The sequence below is a fragment of the Bison bison genome, unplaced genomic scaffold (genome assembly GCF_000754665.1).
Source record: "Bison bison bison isolate TAMUID 2011002044 unplaced genomic scaffold, Bison_UMD1.0 scf7180017864189, whole genome shotgun sequence".
Lineage (NCBI taxonomy): Eukaryota > Metazoa > Chordata > Mammalia > Artiodactyla > Bovidae > Bison > Bison bison.
In genome coordinates, this window is record NW_011494761.1 from 426,387 (window position 1) to 443,839 (window position 17,453).

A 17,453-nucleotide genomic window follows, 5' to 3' on the forward strand; every position below is an offset into this window, starting at 1 on the left:
ACAACAGGGGATGAGATGGCTGGATGGCATCACCAACTCGATGGACATGAGTTTGAGTAAAGTCCGGGTGTTGGTGATGGGCAGGGAGGTCTGGCGTGCTGCAATCCATGGGGTCACAGACAGTCGGACACGACTGAGCAACTGAACTGAACTGAACTGAATTTCCTTTAGGATTGACTAGTTGGATCTCCTTGCTGTCCAAGGGACTCTCAAGATTCTTCTCTAACACCACAGTTCGAAAGCATCAATTTTTCTGCCCTCTGCCTTCTTTACTGTCCTGTTCTTACATCTGTACATGACTACTGGAAAAACCATAGCTTTAACTCCATGCATCTTTGCCAGCAAAGTGCTGTCTTTGCTTTTTAATACACTGTCTTGGTTTGTTATAGTTGTTCTTCCAGAAGCAAGCGTCTTTTAATTTCATGGCTGCAGTCACCATCTGCAGTGATTTTGGGGCCCAAGAAAATAAAGTCTGACATTCTTTCCCCTTCTATATGCCATTAAGTGATGGGACTGGAGGCCATTGATCTTCATTTTTTGAATGGTGAGTTTTAAGCCAGCTTTTTCACTCTCTTCTTTCACCCGCATCAAGAGGCCCTTTATGTCCTCTTTGCCTTCTGCCATTAGAGTGGTATCATCTGCATACCTGAGGTTATTGATATTTCTCTTGCAATCTTGATTCTAGCTGTGAGTTATCCAGCCCAGCACTTTGCATGATGTATTCTGCATAGAAGTTAAACAGGCAGGGTGACAACATACAGCCTTGATGTGCTCCTTTCTCTATTTTGAACCAGTCCATTGTTCCATGTCCAGTTCTAACTATTGTTTCTTGTTCTGCATTCACATTTCTCAGAAGACAGGTGAGGTGGTGTGGTATTCTCATAACTTTAAGCATTTTGCATAGTTTGTTGTGATCCACACAGTCAGACTCTTTAGTGTATTCAATAAAGTGGAAGTAGTTTTTTAATTCCCTTGCTATTTCTCTGATATAATGGATGTTGGCAATTTGCTCTCTGATTCCTCTACCTTTTCTAAATCCAGCTTGTACATCTGGAAGTTCTTGGTTCGTATACTGTTAAATCCTGGCTTGAAGGGTTTTGAGCATTACCCTGCTAGCATGTGAGATGAATGCAAGTGCTTGGTAGTCTGAGCATTCCTTGGCATTGCCTTTCTTTGGGATTGGAATGAAAACTGACCTTTTCCAGTCCTGTGGCCACTGCTGAGTTTTCCAAATTTGCTGGCATATTGAGTGCAGCACTTTCACAGCATCATCTTTTAGGATCTGAAATAGCTCAATTGGAATTCCATCACTTCCACTAGCTTTGTTTGTAGTGATGCTTCCTAAGGCCCACTTGACCTCACACACCAGGGTGTCTGACTCTAGGTGAGTGACCACATTCATTGTAGTTTTTCAGGTCATTAAGGCCTTTTTTTTTTTTTGTATTGTTCTTTTGTGTATTCTCTGGAGAAGGAAATGGCAAACCACTCCAGTATTCTTGCCTGGAAAATCCCATGGACAGAGGAGCCTGGTGGGCTAAGGTCCATGTAGTCACAAAGAGTTGGGCACGACTGAGTGATTAACACTTTAACACTTTTCTGTATTCTTGTCCCCTCTTCTTAATCTCTTCTGCTTCTGTTAGGTCTTTGCCATTTTCTTCCTTTATTGTATTCATTTTTACATGAAATGCTCCCTTGGTGTCTACAATTTCCTTGAAGAGATCGCTAGTCTTTCCCATTCTATTGTTTCCCTCTATTCCCTTGCATTGTTTACTTAAGACTTTAGGTCTCCTTGCTGTTCTTTGGAACTCAACATTCAGTTGGGTATATCATTCCCTTTCACTTCTCTTCTTTTCTCAGCTGTTTGTAAGGCCTCCTCTGACAGCCACTTTTCCTTCTTTTATTTCTTTCTCTTTGGGATGGTTTTGGTCACCACTGCCTATGCAGTGTTACCAACCTCCGTTCATAGTTCTTCAGACACTGTGTACCAGATCTAATCCCTTGAGTTTATTTTTCACCTGTGCTGTGTAATCATAAGGGATTTGACTTAGGCCATGCCACTAGGTCGAGTGGTTTTCCCCTAGTTTCTTAATTGAAGCCTGCATTTTGCAATAAGGAGTTCATGATCTGAGCCGCAGTCAGCTCCCTGTCTTGTTTTTACTGACTGTGTAGAGCTTCTCCATCTTCAGCTGCAAAGAATATAATCAATCTGATTTTGCTATGGACCATCTGGTGATGTCCATGTGTAGAGTCCTCTCTTGTGTTGTTGGAAGAGGGTGTTTGCTATGTTCTTTTGGCAAAACTCTGTTAACCTTTGCCCTGTTTCATTTGTACTCCAAGGCCAAACTTGCCTGTTACTCTAGGTATTTCTTGACTTCCTACTTTACATTCAATCCCCTGTGATGAAAAGGACCTTTTTTTTGGTGATAGTTCTAGAAGGTCTTACAGGTCTTCATAAAACCAGTCAATCTCAGCTTCTTTGGCAATAGTGGTTGGGGCATAGTCTTGGATTACTGTAGGGGCTTCCCTGGTGGCTCAAATTGTAAAGAATATGCCTGAAATGCAGGAGACCTGGGCTCAATCCCTGGGTCAGAAAGATCCCTTGGAGAAGGGCAAACTGAGTTCATTCTATTGTTTTTGAGACTGCACCGAAGTACTGCATTTTGGACTCTTTTTTTGACCATGTGGGATGATTTAACTCATTAATGGCCTATGAATCAAGGCAGTATGTAGCTCTAGGCAGAGATAATTTTATATTTACATCATAATCAGCTCTTTGAAATTTGAATAACAATAACACTAAATGTATAATTTCCTGAAACTGTTAGAATATATGTACACTTATGGTTAATGAATTCTTATCATTTCCCAGTTGTATGTGTGTGTGTGTGTGTGTGTGTGCGCACATGCGCTTACTCAGTCGTGTCCGACTCTTTGTGGCCCCATGAATTATAGCCCTCCAAGTTTCTCTGTCCATGGGATTCTCCAGGCAAAAATACCAGAGTGGGTGCTCCAGGGGATCTTCCTAACCCAGGGATCGAACCCAGGTCTCCCACATTGCAGGCGGATTCTTTACCATCTGAGTCACCAGGGAAGCCCTCCTAGTTGTATAATTATTTCAAATCTTGACAGTCTTCCATTTAATGTGAAATACAAATGTATTTTGAGAAATTGCACCTTTTATAAAAATACTGAGCTTTCAGAGTAGTTAGAAAGACCATTTTTTAATTCTCTCTTTTGAGAATAAAACTCTCTCTTGAAATTCACCTGTTGGAATCAGTTGTAAAAAGGTTAAAAATCAAAACGTATTGTGAGATCTTGGGGACACTCTGAAACCGGTGCCTTCAATTGCTTGCTATGCAGGATCTATAAAGTGATCATTTGTAATAGTTTTTACTCTCAGTTTTGTCAGAGCACTACTGTGAACTCAGCATCTGTCCCAATGTGGCCCTTTTCTGTAAGCATTTACCAATGGCAAAGAGCAGTAGTCTTTATTGAAAATAAATGTATCTAGTCGTCCACAGCAGTCACTTCTCCCGGCCTATTACCTTTTTCATTAAAGGATTATTTCGTATTATTTTAAACTAAAGTCTTTGTTTTGTTCATAAAATTTCCAGGTTGGATTTAGCCTTGGCTTTGTTGGTTCTTGGGGAGGCTGCCAGATTAAACATGGCTTGTTTGAAAGCGTTCATGGACCTAATGAGAGATTTTCTGTTAAGCATTATGTCTGTTCAAAATCAGGTAAGAGTATACTGTTAATGAAGGTGCACAAAAAGACCTAAATTGAAACAAATTTTACTTCTGATCCTATTTTAATTGTACATTATATTAGGACTTATAATGATCATGAAAGAAAGTGAAAATGTTAGTTCCTTAGCCATGTTTGACCCTTTGGGACCCATAGACTGTGGCCCGCCAGGCTCCTCTGTCCATAGGATTCTCCAGGCAAGAACACTGGAGTGGGTAGCCATTCCTTTCTCCAGGGATCTTTCCAACCTGGCATCAGATGCAGGTCTTCTGCATTGCAGGCAGATTTTTTACTGTCTGAGCCACCAGGGAAGCACCTATAATGAGCCTGATTTTGTAATAATAATTTTAGTTCAATGTGAAATTAAAGCATGTTTTCTATACATCCCAGTATAAATATATAGATAGAGACACAGAGATAGTATATTATAGTCACATGCACACATGCATGCACACAGGAGGAACTTTAAATTTTATTAGCAAACATGGGGTCAGATAGTCATGGTTTAGTTTCCTAGTTATAAAAATTGGTCATTACATATTATTAAGATTTATTAATACATTTTAGTGAGGATGAGGTAACTGTTTCTCTGTCGTTGAACTTTGAGCTTATTTCTAATTCAGTTAATTGCATTATTCACAGTTCAGTTCAGTTGCTTAGTCGTGTCCAACTCTTTGCGACCCCGTGGACTGCAGCATGCCAGGCTTTCCTGTCCATCACCAACAACAATTCACAGTTATTTACAAATAATATTGAACTGATATTCTCATACAAAAGAAATCTTCATGTGCATTTATGAATATTTCTTTAGAATAGATTTGTTACCAAATGATAGACTCTATACTTTCTTTTAATACTCTTACAACAGCTGCTCAAATTCCTCTCCAGAAGATATAACTTTCTTGCTTTCCTATGAAAAAATATATAAAAGTGTACATACAAATTGAGCTATATACAAAACAGATTCTTTTACAATACGAAATGGAGAATAGTATCTCATTGGATTAATTGACAATCCATTGAAATTGGATTGTTGTACGAAATTGAAATGTTGTACTTTATATACTTTTTAGTAATTTTTTAGTTTTTGAACCTTGTCTCATGCAATCTACCCACGGAATACTTGCTTTTAAAAAAGAGCACATTTTAGAAATATTAGTTGATTATGGTCTTTTAACAACTCAATAAAAACTGAAGATATTTCTTATAAGTATGGTATGTAGTTCTCATTATGACAGAACATACTTTGATTCTCTAATAGCTATTTTCTCATTTTAGGATAAAAGCTGCGAGGTAGATGATTTTTCCTGGGCCCAGAATGTAGTCACCATATACATAAAAATTCTTGCAGAAATCTGCTTATATGCGACCAATTCTGTTTTGAGAAAGACTGCTTTAATTGGTTTCTGTGACTGTAAAAGTTCACAGAAAGATATTTTACTTGTGGACAAATCACAAGAAGAGCCAGAATTGAGGGAAACAAGTATTTCAGGTCTTTTGGAATATTTCTCTTCAGAAACATCAGATTGTTGTAAGTAAATTGTTTTTCAACTTGAGAAATATTTTTAAGATATCTCTATATATATAATAATAAGCTTTTTTATGTACAAAAAGTTAACATTTTGAAGTGGGAAGGTAATTTCAAATTCACTAGAACTTTCTACAAATTTAGGAAGTCTATTTTATGAGGTGGAAACTTTTGGTCAATAATTTTAAAACAGCTGAAATGTACCCTAGAGTCTGTTGATTTATGATTCAAGTTATATTCCTTGGAAACAGGAGATGACCTTAGGAAAACTTGTAAAATGTGTGTAAAGTTTTTTACTCTTGTTCCTTTAGGCCTTCTCATCCATCTTCTCCATTTGCATTTACTGTTTCTCTTGTTCTTCCCAGACCCCAGAGCGTTTCTCTTTAATCACTCAGATATTATAGTACACTCTTCACATCTCGCATTTTATGCTTAAAATGTACCTGATTTGTGTCTCAAGACAGTTTATTTTTCTACTATTGCCTATGCATATTATTAGAATAAGATACTTCTGTTTTTAAAGGGCATGTCAGGGACAATATAATTCAAAAGTGTCCTTTCACGTTAGCTACAACTCTTCTTTAAGAATATCATGTGGTCTACAGTCTACATGTTATTATAGTCTTTTAGATATATGTCTCTCACTTCCACTAAGTTTTCAGATAATCGAGATTGGAGAATCGTGTCTGAATTATATTCGTATTAACCCAGTATTTACCATGGTATTTAGCACATAGTAGGTGGGCAATCAGAGAAGGCGATGGCACCCCACTCCAGTACTCTTGCCTGGAAAATCCCATGAATGGAGGAGCCTGGTGGGCTGCAGTCCATGGGGTCGTTAAGAGTCGGACACGACTAAGCGACTTCACTTTCACTTTTCACTTTCATGCATTGGAGAAGGACATGGCAACCCACTCCAGTGTTCCTGCCTGGAGAATCCAAGGGACGGGGGAGCCTGGTGGGCTGCCATCTATGGGGTCGCACAGAGTCGGACACGACTGAAGCGATGCAGCAGCAGCAGCAGCAGCAGGTGGGCAATAATGATAGTGAGTTTATTATGTAATTAAATAAATCACTGAATTTCAAAGATAATTGCAAGATAAGGAGGCAAATTCATTGATTTTGAACATATGTGAATATAGTTTTAAACAGTAAGACCTTAGTCACAGATAGTTTCTTTCTCAAGAATTTGCTTGCTATTTTAAAAGTACTTTCAATATAGTTCTGGTTTAAACAGTAGATTGAAACTTACTTTGAAGTGTAATTTATTGACTTTTGCCCACCTTTTAAGAAGATGATGCTTATTTTTTACTAGTGCCATTTTTAAACAGATTTTTAGTTAACAGATAAATTATACTTCTCCCTTGTTTATGGTATTGATCAAGTGAACAGGTATTCACTTCTCTTGCTATTCACATTTTTTGAAATATTTAGAATGGTCAGAAGTCTTCCTATATAGCAGCAGCTCAACAAATGATTTTTAACTTGCCCCTGCATAGATTCATGTAAAACTTTGGGGCCTTCAGTTTTTTCCCAGCTGTGTAGAATTAGTTCTTTCTGTTCCTTCACTGCTCTGTTCAGTGATGGGTCCAGGAGACAGCCTTCCATGTGTGGGATCTGTGCTCCTGGAAGCTTCTTGGCCTCCCTCTGACCATGACCCCTGCGCTCTGGTAAAACCTCACAGTGATAGGGTTGTTTGTTTCTGTGGATCCTAGAAGCTTTCTTCTTTTTTAGCAATCTGATTTATTTTTTTTCAGCAGATTGATGGTTTCAGTGCATTTATTTGTTCATTGTTGATCTTTCCTTGAAGCTTCTTATCATCTCCCAATGTCTTTGATAGCATAGGAATAGAATATGGGTGACTTCTTGGAAGAGATTTTGCTTTTCCATTTATTATTTACAGCTTCATATTCCTCATCCCCCTGAGCAATACACCCCAAATCTTCCTAGCTCAAATATTGGTCATGTCCCCTATAATCGTTTCTCTACCGAGAACAGACCAATTGAGATTTTTTTTGGCAGTGATTTGTGCTTTTTTTCTTCTAAGCAGTGCTTATAGAGAACGATCCGTGAGCTTGGACTTGCAGAGGTCTAGTCATCCTTGGTCATTGCTTTCTCTTCTTTATAAATCTGAATAACCACGCTTGTTTCTGGTTGGTATGAACTCAAACCAGTGGAAAAGTATGACATCCCAGAAACAGCAGGTTTGGTCCTGTGTGCCTCGGTGACATCGCTACCTGCATACTTGTACTGTAACGGATAGTCTCCTGAAGGTGTATATCTTAATTGCATCCTGAACAACTGCTGTAGGGATTTCTGAATTTCATTGTTGGAATAATGTACAGTGTGGGTCTATCCATCCGTAGGGTTATGGATCAAAGAGCCTTCTCTACAGATCACACGGAGTCAGCATTTATTCTTAAACGGCGATAAAATAGAGAGAGAGAAGGCAGTTTCTAACAGACTGAGGTCTGAAGGAGATGCCCTGAGGCCATGGGTGACTCTTCTGCTTTCGTTGATGTTTTTCTTACGCTTATACTTGAACTTAGCATTGAAATAATTAAACAGCATTTTATCAATATTTTCTCAACCCAAGTGGGAAAACAGATGTTTCAAGCTGTGGAAAGCCTTTAAAGATTCTATCAGCAGTAAAGAGGAGCGACATACCAAAGTTGCTTCCTCTGCAGTCAAAAGTCGATACATTTTCTTTGGCATCAAAGTTGTACAAGCCATAAATAATACTGTGGTGTTTGCCTCCTTAACGATTCTGAGTATTTTGAAATCATCAATACTTCAAGCATCTTTGTGATTTCTTGTGGGGAGTGTTTAAGGTATGTTGATGATGATTGTTTTGCTACAGATGTCTCAAGAGTGTCAGAAAATGCTGTGATTTTCTTCGTCTCTGTCAGAACCAGAGAATGTACTTCTACTGGACATAAGGTTTGGGTCTCTTCCTTGTGCTCGCACTGAATTTCTGGGCTTCCTGCGTCAGTCAGCATGGTGAAAAGTCATTGCTGTACATGGATGTTCGTGTGCATAGTCAAATACATCACCAGGGGATAGGGCTTACTATTGTTGTTGATGTGTTTCATTATAACTTGATTCTTTGTAGCATCGCTGATTGATTTTCCCACAGAGGGAAAATGATTCTGTCTGGGTTGTCCTGGTTGCATGATCATCGATAACGATCACCACTTCTATCAGATCACTTAAAATGGATGCCTCCGGAAGGAATGTCATCTGTGCAGACCTTGTCAGCATGATTGCTGGAGAGGATAGGACTGTCTTTTTGGAAAGTGACACAGAAACAAGGAGTGCTTCTTTGTTTAATTGAAAATGACTTGATTTTTCTCATAATTTTCCCTTCGAGTAAGTATATTTTTTGTTTAGAGTAAAAAAAATCAATTCTGGAGTTATACAGAATTGCATTTTAATTCTGTCACTTGTATCTCAAAATTCTAGGTCAAATTATCTAATATTTTGATTGGATTTATTGGCTCCATAATTAAGATAAAAATACTATTCTTATCATGAGACTTTTTGTAAGAAAAAAACTATGGAAACATACATACTTGGCATAGTAACTCACGGATAGCAAAGGTCCAATGGATATTAATAGGTTTTCAGTTGCTGGTGTAGTTAATGATGTTGGTAAGTCAGTGAGGAAGGGTTTTTTCCTAATGCTTACTCCTTTGTACACTTTCTATCTGGGAATTCTATTTTATTTACTTAAAATATACAAATGACACTGGAAAACATTTAGGAATATTATCAATGGCCCTCTTATGAATGAATCAGGCAGTATTCTTATGGGCCATTTTTGTGTAAAGCCCTTAATATAAAGAGACTCTTCAAATCATGGTTTGGTGAGGACAATGTTATAGGAAACTAATAACTTCCACTAAGGTAACTTCCTGTCGATCTTACCTGGTGCAGGTGCAGAACCTGAAACATTTAGAGGAATGGATGTCTACTTAGCATGTGCCTTTTTTATTCTAGGGTTTTATGTCAGACACACTTATCATAGAGTCAGATATCTATTAATTCTAGACTGAGGTCTCTGGCCAGTGACAGAAGTGCTGAGCTTTCACGATTTGGGTTGAATAGAAATTTCTATGTATGGTTGTAAATACCACCTCTGAATTTAACATCTGGTTGAAACTCCAAGTGTCTGACTTGTAGGATTCCCTTCATGGAGGACCATCCTCTACACCTTCTGCTATGGACTGAACTGTGCCCCTCAAGCCTCAAAATTCATATGCTGAAATCATAACCCACAACGTGAGTGTATTTAGAGATAGGGCCTACAAGGGGGTAACTAAATAAGGTCATGCTGCTGCGGCCCTGATGTGACAGAACCAGTGTCCTTATAAGAAAGACACCAGAGACCTCACTCTCCGCTGGGTCGGACACAGTGAGAAAGCAAGCCGTCCCAAAGCCAGGAAGAAGGCCCTCACCGTATACACAGTCAGATGGCACCTTGATCTCAGACATCTCAGCCTTCAACACCATGAGAAAATAAACTTCTATTGTTTAGGACCTCCAGTCTATGGCACTTCGTTATGGCAGCCCAAGCAGACTAATGCACTTCCCCGTGGTGTTCAGCTGTTGGCAAGTTTGAAGGTCATTATTGGAACAAAGGTTTTGCAGCATCTACCTAGAAAAGACAGTTTTGAACTGGAAAACTATGAGGGAAGTTGAAAAATGTTAATTTATTTAAACACACAGAAGTTTTGCCTATTGAAATTATGACTTTGAAAAACACTTTGTCCTGATGGGTAACAGAGTAATAATCATAATGGACATTTACGAAGCTCTTACTATGTGTCAGACATTGTTCTGGGCATGCAGCATGCATCACCTAACATATTAATCATTATAAGGAGACTGGATTGTAGATATTCATAGTATCCCCTTTTGATAGATAAGAAAACCGACGCACTAAGTGTTCATTTTTCCAAGGAAATTTAGTGAGTAAACGGCACAGGTGAGACTTCACCTAGGCACTCTGTCTTCAGGACCTGCACTAACAATGACCTCATTGTGCTGTGCTAACTATGCTATTTGACCTTTTGAGTGAAGTGGAAAAAAAGAAAAACAACCCATTTGCATGTTGAAGAATATGAAAAAGATGACTGAGAACTTCTGTCTGACAGTCCTTGTCCTACAGCAATGCTTACAAAAGCATTTTCAGACTTTCTATTGTGTGAGTCCTTATGGCCAAGATAAACTCCTGGACCTTGTTTCAGAAATTTGGATTGAAAATCCTAAAAGTAGAATCCAGGAATAATCTGTATTATTAAACCACTTCTGACACTATATTTTGAGAAAACATAGCCTATGTATTTTGCTGTAAGTTCAGTTCAGTTCAGTCGCTTAGTCATGTCCAACTCTTTGCGACCCCATGGACTGCAGCACGCCAGGCCTCCGTGTCCATCACCAACTCCCAGAGTTTACTCAAACTCATGTCCATTGAGTCGGTGATGCCATCCAACCATCTCATCCTCTGTCATCCCCTTCTCCTCCTGCCCTCAATTTTTCCCAGCATCAGGGTCTTTTCAAATAAGTCAGCTCTTCACTCTAGGTGGCCAAAGTATTGGGGTTTCAGCTTCGACATCAGTCCTTCCAGTGAGCACCCAGGACTGATCTCCTTTAGGATGGACTGGTTGGATCTCCTTGCAGTCTAAGGGACTCTCAAGAGTCTTCTCCAACACCACAGTTCAAAAGCATCAATTCTTTGGCACTCAGCTTTCTTTATGGTCCAACTCTCACATTCATAAATGACTACTGGAAAAACAATAGCCTTGACTAGATGGACTTTGTTGATAAAGTAATGTCTTTACTTTTTAATATGCTGTCTAGGTTGGTCATAACTTTCCTTCCAAGGAGTGTCTTTTAGTTTCATTACTGTGGTCACCATCTGCAGTGATTTTGGAGCCCCCCAAAATAAAGTCAGCCACTGTTTCTGTTTCCCCATCTATTTGTCATGATCTTAGTTTTCTGAATGTTGAGTTCTAAGCCAACTTTTTCACTCTCCTCTTTCACTTTCATCAAGAGGCTCTTTAGTTCTTCTTCACTTTCTGCCATAAGGGTGGTGTCATCTGCATACATGAGGTTATTGTTATTTCTCCTGGCACTCTTAATTCCAGCTTATGCTTCTTCCAGGCCAGCATTTCTCATGATGTACTCTGCATATAAGTTAAATGAACAGGATGACAATATACAGCCTTGACGTACTCCTTTTCCTGTTTGGAACCAGTCTGTTGGTCTATGACAAGGTGGTAAAATGTCCTTGTCAGAGGAAAAGGCTTTTCCTACTTGTTACATGCAGCCAGCTAGTCCTTATATCTTATGCTTTATATAAAACATGACAATGAGGGAAACCCAGCTCTGTGTTACACACTGTTTGAATATAGTGTTAGTGTATATACTATATACACCATCTGCTGTGTTTCTACTTTGGTTTTTAGAGTAATAAAAGAATACCTTTTTAACAAGCCTTGATTATCTGAAATCTGTTCTATGAAAGTAAAACTTGAAGATAATCTATCTGGTGAGAGACTGGCAGCAGACCCCGGTTTAGTGTGTCTCATAGAATTACCAGACAATGAGCGACAGAATCAAGACACCACAGAGTAGCAGGCACCTCATCAGTCACGCAGCCCTCATCTGGTGCACGTCTAAACCATTCGCAACAGCGCTTGGCCATCTTCCACTCAGAAGTCAGCTGAGGTTTGAATTCCCTGTCTCCCCAAACAGGTCATTCCACTTTTGAACCCTGCGAAGGATTCTTCCTTATGTTACAGTGAAATCTACCTTTCCATGTTTTCCAAACTTTTGCTTAAATTTTGCTTCCCAGAGGCAACCAAAAATAGTCTGTTCCATTTCTCACACGCAAGTCCTTCAGATATTTGAAGATAATTGCTTTCGTTCTCTTTCTTCACTTCCACTCTCTCATCTAATCGTATGTCTTTGCTTACTGCCAAGTTCCTATGTTAACTTTTTGTAATGAATGAAAAGGGTATTTTAAATATGGTTTATAATTAACATACATTTGCTGGAAGGTGGTAGTGTTGTTAATTTTGTCTGAATTTGTAGTAATTTATCCTAGTTTAAAGTACGAGGTGAAGACACGTAGGTCCCAAGTATTTTTCCATTCAATGTTGTCTCAGAACAGAAAAAAGTGAATATGACATTTTTGCCTTTCGTTCTTTTGTTGAGAATTATTTTCTTAAGCTGGTTCTACAGTGATGCTAGTGAATGAAGTACAGGTCACAGTTGTAACATAACCTTGTATGCTGCATTTTGATTCATTTTGACTTAGGGAAAAAACATTAGCACAGAGTAATATTTCCTTTTTAAAAAGTGAATGAAAGTTAATTGGAATCTTAGAACCAATTGAAACTTTTAATGATACTCTATTAAATCTTCAATATACCTCTTACCTTGGTGAAGGTTATCCACAAAAATACTCAGTAATACGGTTGTGTTTTTATACATGAAAAGTATTTAACTCCTTTAATAACCCAAGTACAGGTTAGCCATCAAATTCAGACAAATATAAAATTATAATTATAGTACTGGTTATATTAATATATATGTAAGGCAGTTAGACAAATCTATCTATTTGTATTTTTTACTTTATTTTATTGTGGGAAAAGCACTTAACATGATACCTACCTTCTTAGAATTTTACATATACAATGTGTTATTGTTGACTATAGGTACAGCATGGTAAGCCAGTTCTCTAGAGCTTATTCACTTTGCTTGACTGAAACTTTAAGTCTCTTGTTTAGTAACTCCTCATGTCTTCTTCCCCTTGCCTCCTGGAAACCACAATTTCACTCTTTGATTTTATGAATAGGACTATTTAATATGCCTCCTATAAATGAAATCATGCAATATTTTGTCTTTCTGTGACTTACCTACTTTGTTTCAAATAATGTCCCCAAGATTCATATGTGTTGTTACATATGGAAAAACTTCCTTCACTTTTAAAGCTGGATAGTATTCCACTGCAGAAATGTACCACAGTTTCCTTGTCCACTCATCTCCCGATGGACATTAAAGTTGTTCCTATCTCTCGGTTATTGTGAGCAGTGCTGTACTAAAGATAAGAGCGAAAATCTCTGTACTAAATGTAAGAACTGTGTATCCTTTCCTTTGGATATATAGTCAGAAGTGGGATTGCTGGATCACATGCTAACCCTATTTTTATCTTTTTGAGGAACATTCAAACTTTTACATAGCACCTGTTACCATGTTTCTTCAAGAAAATTAGATATCAAGGGAACATTTCATGCAAAGATGGGCTCGATAAAGGACAGAAATAGTATGGACCTAACAGAAGCAGAAGATATTAAGAAGAGGTGGCAGGAATACACAGAACTGTACAAAAAAGGTCTTAATGACCCAGATAACCATAATGGTGTGGTCACTCTTGTAGAGCCAGACATCCTGGAATGTGAAGTCAAGTGGGCCTTAGGAAGCATCACTACAAAGCTAGTGGAGGTGATGGAATCTCAGTTGAGCTCTTTCAAATCCTGAAAGATGATGCTGTGAAAGTGCTGCACTCAATATGCCAGCAAATTTGGAAAACTCAGCAGTGGCCACAGCAGTTTTCATTCCAATCCCAAAGAAAGGCAACGCCAAAGAATGCTCAAACTACTGCACAATTGCACTCATCTCACATGATAGTAAAATAATGCTCAAAATTCTCCAAGCTAGGCTTCAACAGTACATGAACCAAGAAATTCCAGATGTTCAAGCTGGTTTTAGAAAAGGCAGAAGAACCAGAGATCAAATTGACAACATCCGTTATTGAAAAAGCAAAAGAGTTCCAGAAAAACATCTACTTCTGCTTTATTGACTATGCCAAAGCCTTTGACTGTGTGGATCACAATAAACTGTGGAAAATTCTTCAAGAGATGGCAAAACCAGACCAGCTGACCTGCCTCTTGAGTAATCTGTATGCAGGTGAAGAAGCAACAGTTAGAACTGGACATGGAACAATAGACTGGTTCCAAATAGGAAAAGGAGTATGTCAAGGGTGTATATTGTCACCCTGCTTATTTAACATATGCAGAGTACATCATGTGAAATGCTGGGCTGGATGAAGTGCAAGCTGGAATCAAGGTTGCCAGGAGACATATCAATAACCTCAGATATGCAGATAACACCACCCTTATGGCAGAAAGCAAAGAAGAACTAAAGAGCCTCTTGATGAAAGTGAAAGAGGAGAGTGAAAAAGTTGGCTTAAAACTCAAAATTCAGAAAACTAAGATCATGACATCTGATCCCATCACTTCATGGCAAATCACTGCAGATGGTGACTGCAGCCGTGAAATTAAAAGATGCTTGCTCCTTGGAAGAAAAGCAATGACTGACCTAGACAGCATATTAAAAAGCAGAGACATTACTTTGCCAACAAAGGTCCATCTAGTCAAGGCTATGGTTTTCCAGTAGTCATGTGTGGATGTGAGCGTTGGACTATAAAGAAAGCTGAGTGCCGAAGAATTGATGCTTTTGAACTGTGGTCGTAAAGAGTCAGACAGAACTGAGCAACTGAACTGAACTGAACAGTTACCATGTTGCATTCCCACCAGCAATAATTTTTTTTCTCATTTGAGTGAACACATGTTGTATCTGCTTTTTGTGGATAATGGGCATCCTGACAGGTGTGAGGTAGTATCTCACTGTGGTTTTAATTTGCATTTCCCTGATGACTCTTAACATTGAGCATTTCTTTTTTTTTCTTTTACCTATTGACCATTTGTATATCTGTTGAAGTCCTTTGTTCATGGTGATACATCTTTATGAAAGTTATTTTCAGTTCTTTGTCAGGTAAATCATATAGTGCTGTCTCACTGAGATTTGTTTCTGGAGATTTTTCTTTTCTTTTATTTGGAATTCTTTGCTCAGTTATTCAGTGAAGAGATATGTTACCAAATCAGGGTTTCCGTTTGACTCTGACTTCAGTTTTGACTGTCTTTGTGTATTTTTGGCTGCTCTGGGTATTAGTCATGGTGCACAGGGCTCCTCATGGTGGCACGTGGCTTCTCTAGCTGTGGCGTCTGTTTAGGTGCCATGATCATAGCTCTTTGACTGTCACTCTCCTCTCTCACCCTCATCAAGATGCTCTTTAGTTCCTCTCCACTTTCTGCCATAAGAGTGATATCATCTGCACAGCTGAAATTGTTGATATTTCTCCCAGCAATCTTGATTCCGGCTTGAGATTCACCCAGCTCGGCATTTCACATGATGTACTCTGCATGTAAGTTAAATAAGCAGGGTGACAGAATGCAGCTGTGGCATGCTCCTTCCCCGATATGGAACCAGTCCGTTGTTCCATGTCCCGTTCTGCTCTTGGTTCCTGAGCTTTCTCGCATTCAGGTTTCTCAGGAGACAGATAAGAATTTTCTCATCTCTTTAAGAATTCTCTATAGTCTGTTGTGATCCTCAAAGACTTTCATGTAGTCAGTGAGGCAGAAGGGGATGTTTTTCCGGAATTCCTTTGCTTTCTCAGTGATCCAAAAAATATTGGCAATTTGATCTCTGGTTCTTCTGCCCTTTCCTAAATCCAGCTTGTACATCTGGAAGTTCTTGGTTCATATACTGCTGAAGCATAGCTTGAAGGGTTTTGAGCATATCCTTGGTAGCATGTGAAATGAGGATATTTGTATAGTAGTTGCTAAAGCTGAAACTCCAGTACTTTGGCCACCTCATGTGAAGGGCTGACTCATTGGAAAAGACCCTGATGCTGGGAGGGATTGGGGGCAGGAGGAGAAGGGGACGACAGAGGATGAGATGGCTGGATGGCATCACTGACTCGATGGACGTGAGTTTGAGTGAACTCCGGGAGTTGGTGTTGGATGGGGAGGCCTGGCGTGCTTCAATTCATGGGGTCGCAAAGAGTCGGACACGACTGAGCGACTGAACTGTCGGACACGACTGAGCGACTGAACTGAGCTGAACTATATTGTAGTTGGATAATTGTTTGGCATTGCCCTTCTTTAGGGTTAAAATGTGGCCCTTCTTTAGGGTTGAAATGAAAGCTGACTTTTTCCAGTCCTATGTTTTCCAAATTTGGTGATGTAAATTTGGTGCAACACTTTAGCAGCACTTTAGTCTTTTAGGATTTGAAATAGCTCAGCTGCAATTATATCACTTCCACTAGCTTTTTTTGTAATAAAGCTTCCTAAGGCCCACATGACTTCACACTCCAGAATGTCCAGCTCTAGGTGAGTGACCACACCATTGTGGTTATCTGTCATTAAGACCTTTTTTGTACAGTTCTTCTGTGTATTCTTGCCACCTTTTCTTAATCTCTTCTGCTTCTGTTAGGTCCTTACCATTTCTGTCCTTTATCATGCCTGTCCTTGCATGAAATGTTCCCTTGATGTCTCCAATTTTCTTGAAGAGATCTCTAGGTCTTTCCCAGCCTATTGTTTTCCTCTATTTGTTTGCATTGTTCACTTAAGAAGGCCTTTTTATCTCTCCTTGCTGTTCTCTGGAACTCTGCATTCAGTTGAGTATATCTTTCCCTCTCTCCTTTTCTCAGCTATTTGTAAGGCCTCCTCAGCCAACCACTTTGCCTCCTTGCGTCTCAGTTTCTTTGGGATGGTTTTGATCACCACCTCCTATAAACGTTACGAACTTCGTCCGCAGTTCTTCGGGCGCTCTCTCTACCAGATCTAATGTCTTGAATCTATTTGTCACTTCCACTGTATAATCAAAAGCGGTTTGATTTACATCGTACCTGAATGGCCTAGTGGTTTTCCCTACATTCTCCATTTCTAAGCCTGAATTTTGCAATAAGGAGTTCATGATCTGAGTCACTGTCAGCTCCAGGCTTGTTTTTGCATACTCTATAGAGCTTCTTCATCTTTGGCTGCAAAGAACATAATCTATCTGATTTTGGTATTGACCATCTGGTAATGTCTATGTGTAGAGTTGTCATTTGGGCTGTTGGAAAAGGGTGTTGGCTATAACTAGCATGTTTTCTTGACAAAACTCTGTTAGCCTTTGCCCTGTTTCATTTTGTACTCCAAGGCCAAACTTGCTTGTTTTTCTGGTTATCTCTCTCTCTCTTTTTTTTTTTTTTTTGCATTCCAATCCCCTATGATGAAAAGGACACCTCTTTTGATGTTAGTTCTAGAAGGTGTTGTATTAATAGGTCTT

The 17,453-nt window shown here is 39.0% G+C and overlaps 1 protein-coding gene across 21 annotated transcripts in view; it reads left to right on the forward strand.

Moving 5' to 3' along the window:
* Positions 1-17,453, forward strand: part of TMEM232 (transmembrane protein 232) — a 287,557-nt gene that overhangs the window by 93,528 nt on the left and 176,576 nt on the right. For all 21 annotated transcript variants that reach the window (XM_010843785.1, XM_010843766.1, XM_010843776.1 and 18 more), the window contains 2 exons: positions 3,615-3,738; positions 5,024-5,276. In XM_010843785.1, the coding sequence (XP_010842087.1) occupies positions 3,615-3,738; positions 5,024-5,276 (377 nt within the window). The remainder of the gene's footprint in view (positions 1-3,614; positions 3,739-5,023; positions 5,277-17,453) is intronic.